At 36.4% G+C, this 1,405-nt stretch overlaps 1 protein-coding gene across 1 annotated transcript in view; it reads right to left on the bottom strand.

Annotated features, from left to right (window-relative positions):
• LOC107885286 (zinc finger protein 350-like) overlaps nt 1-861 on the bottom strand; it is a 1,423-nt gene extending 562 nt beyond the window's left edge. Inside the window, exons 1-3 of the mRNA XM_029492267.1 lie at nt 693-861; nt 255-605; nt 102-190 (exon numbers count right to left, since the gene is read on the bottom strand). Coding sequence (XP_029348127.1) covers nt 102-190; nt 255-605; nt 693-861 — 609 coding nt within the window. The remainder of the gene's footprint in view (nt 1-101; nt 191-254; nt 606-692) is intronic.
• Nucleotides 862-1,405: the final 544 nt, after the last annotated feature.

The following is a 1,405-nucleotide window of genomic DNA, read 5'->3' as shown; positions in this document are numbered from 1 at the left end:
GGAAGTAGATATAGTTTTGAATATTGTTGGTATTTTTTTACGTAATACCAGCTGATTGTATGTTGATGACGTAGAGAGTAGTGTAAATCCCGAAGACTTACGAAATTCAAGCGTATTTTTTTTGCCCTAACAGCAGATTTAGTGTTTGCGCTGGAAACACGTTTCCCATTATCAAGCGTAGTGTACGAATCTTTTTTAAAAAAAAAAAACCTAATTAGTCTATACCGCGTTTATAAAAAAATTAAATTACTAACCTTCCTTTTTACAGAATCCAAGATCTTCAAAGACATCTGCAACTTGCGCGTAATCATCATCGTCATCTACGTTGTTTAAAAAGTCCTCCATCACGTTATCTCCCGCTGTTGATACCGCGTTATCTCCCGCTGCTGATATCGCGTTATCTCGCTGTGATGATATCATGTTATCTCGTTGTGCTGCTGTTGATATGTTTTGGGCGGGCGCTTCCGTCAGGCAGTCCCGCGCGGTTGATGAGCAGACATTTCGGGTTGGTATCACTGCTGCCGTGGTATTTCGTGATGGCCCTGCTGGAATATTGGGGACGAATACATGCGGCGCGATCTGTATATTTCCATGCTGTACGGCGCCTAGTAAAAATATAATATAATATAATATAATATAATATAAATATTCAAAAAAATACTTACGACGAGCATTATCGGGGAAATACTTACCATGAATATTTTTCAAATGTTTTTTGAGGTTCGACTTGTTACTGAATGTGATGACACATCTAGTACACGGGAAACGAACACCCTCGTGCGTTTTTCGGTGAGCGGTTAAATTACGTTTTGCCGTGAATTCCGAAGTACATTGATCGCATTTAAACAATTTTAAATGCATTTTTCGATGCGCGATCAAATTAGTTTTGTAGACGAAATCCATAGGACATTGCTCGCATTTAAAATTAAATTTTAATTTAAAATTACCACGTTAAATTAAGGGACGAGAAAAAATTACTGCGTTAAATAACTGCGGGGCGAATAACGTGTGTTACAATAGTGCGAAACATACTAACTGATGACAGACCTGCTATGTGATGACATTCCCTACCCCATCGAGACCGGACGCACACACGCACATCATATGTGACGCTCGGACATCTGATGTATAGACCCTATGGATAACAAAAGATTTTGTTCCGACCTTTTTTCCCTAAGTAATATATAAAAACTACAATATATATAAGCTAGAATATACAGAATACTTAAAACTACAATATATACAAGCTAGAATATACAGAATACTTAAAACTAAAATATTTATAAGCTAAGTAATACATATAATCATTGGTGGATTTACCAAGTCTCCACCTCATAAAGATGACTATTGATATAAGCTAAATTATATATTTCACCGAAATTGTACATACGGTTGATATATAGTT

This window comes from Acyrthosiphon pisum, unplaced genomic scaffold (genome assembly GCF_005508785.2).
Source record: "Acyrthosiphon pisum isolate AL4f unplaced genomic scaffold, pea_aphid_22Mar2018_4r6ur Scaffold_21113;HRSCAF=23060, whole genome shotgun sequence".
Taxonomy (NCBI): Eukaryota; Metazoa; Arthropoda; class Insecta; order Hemiptera; family Aphididae; genus Acyrthosiphon; species Acyrthosiphon pisum.
This window is presented reverse-complemented; position numbering and strand designations above follow the sequence as displayed.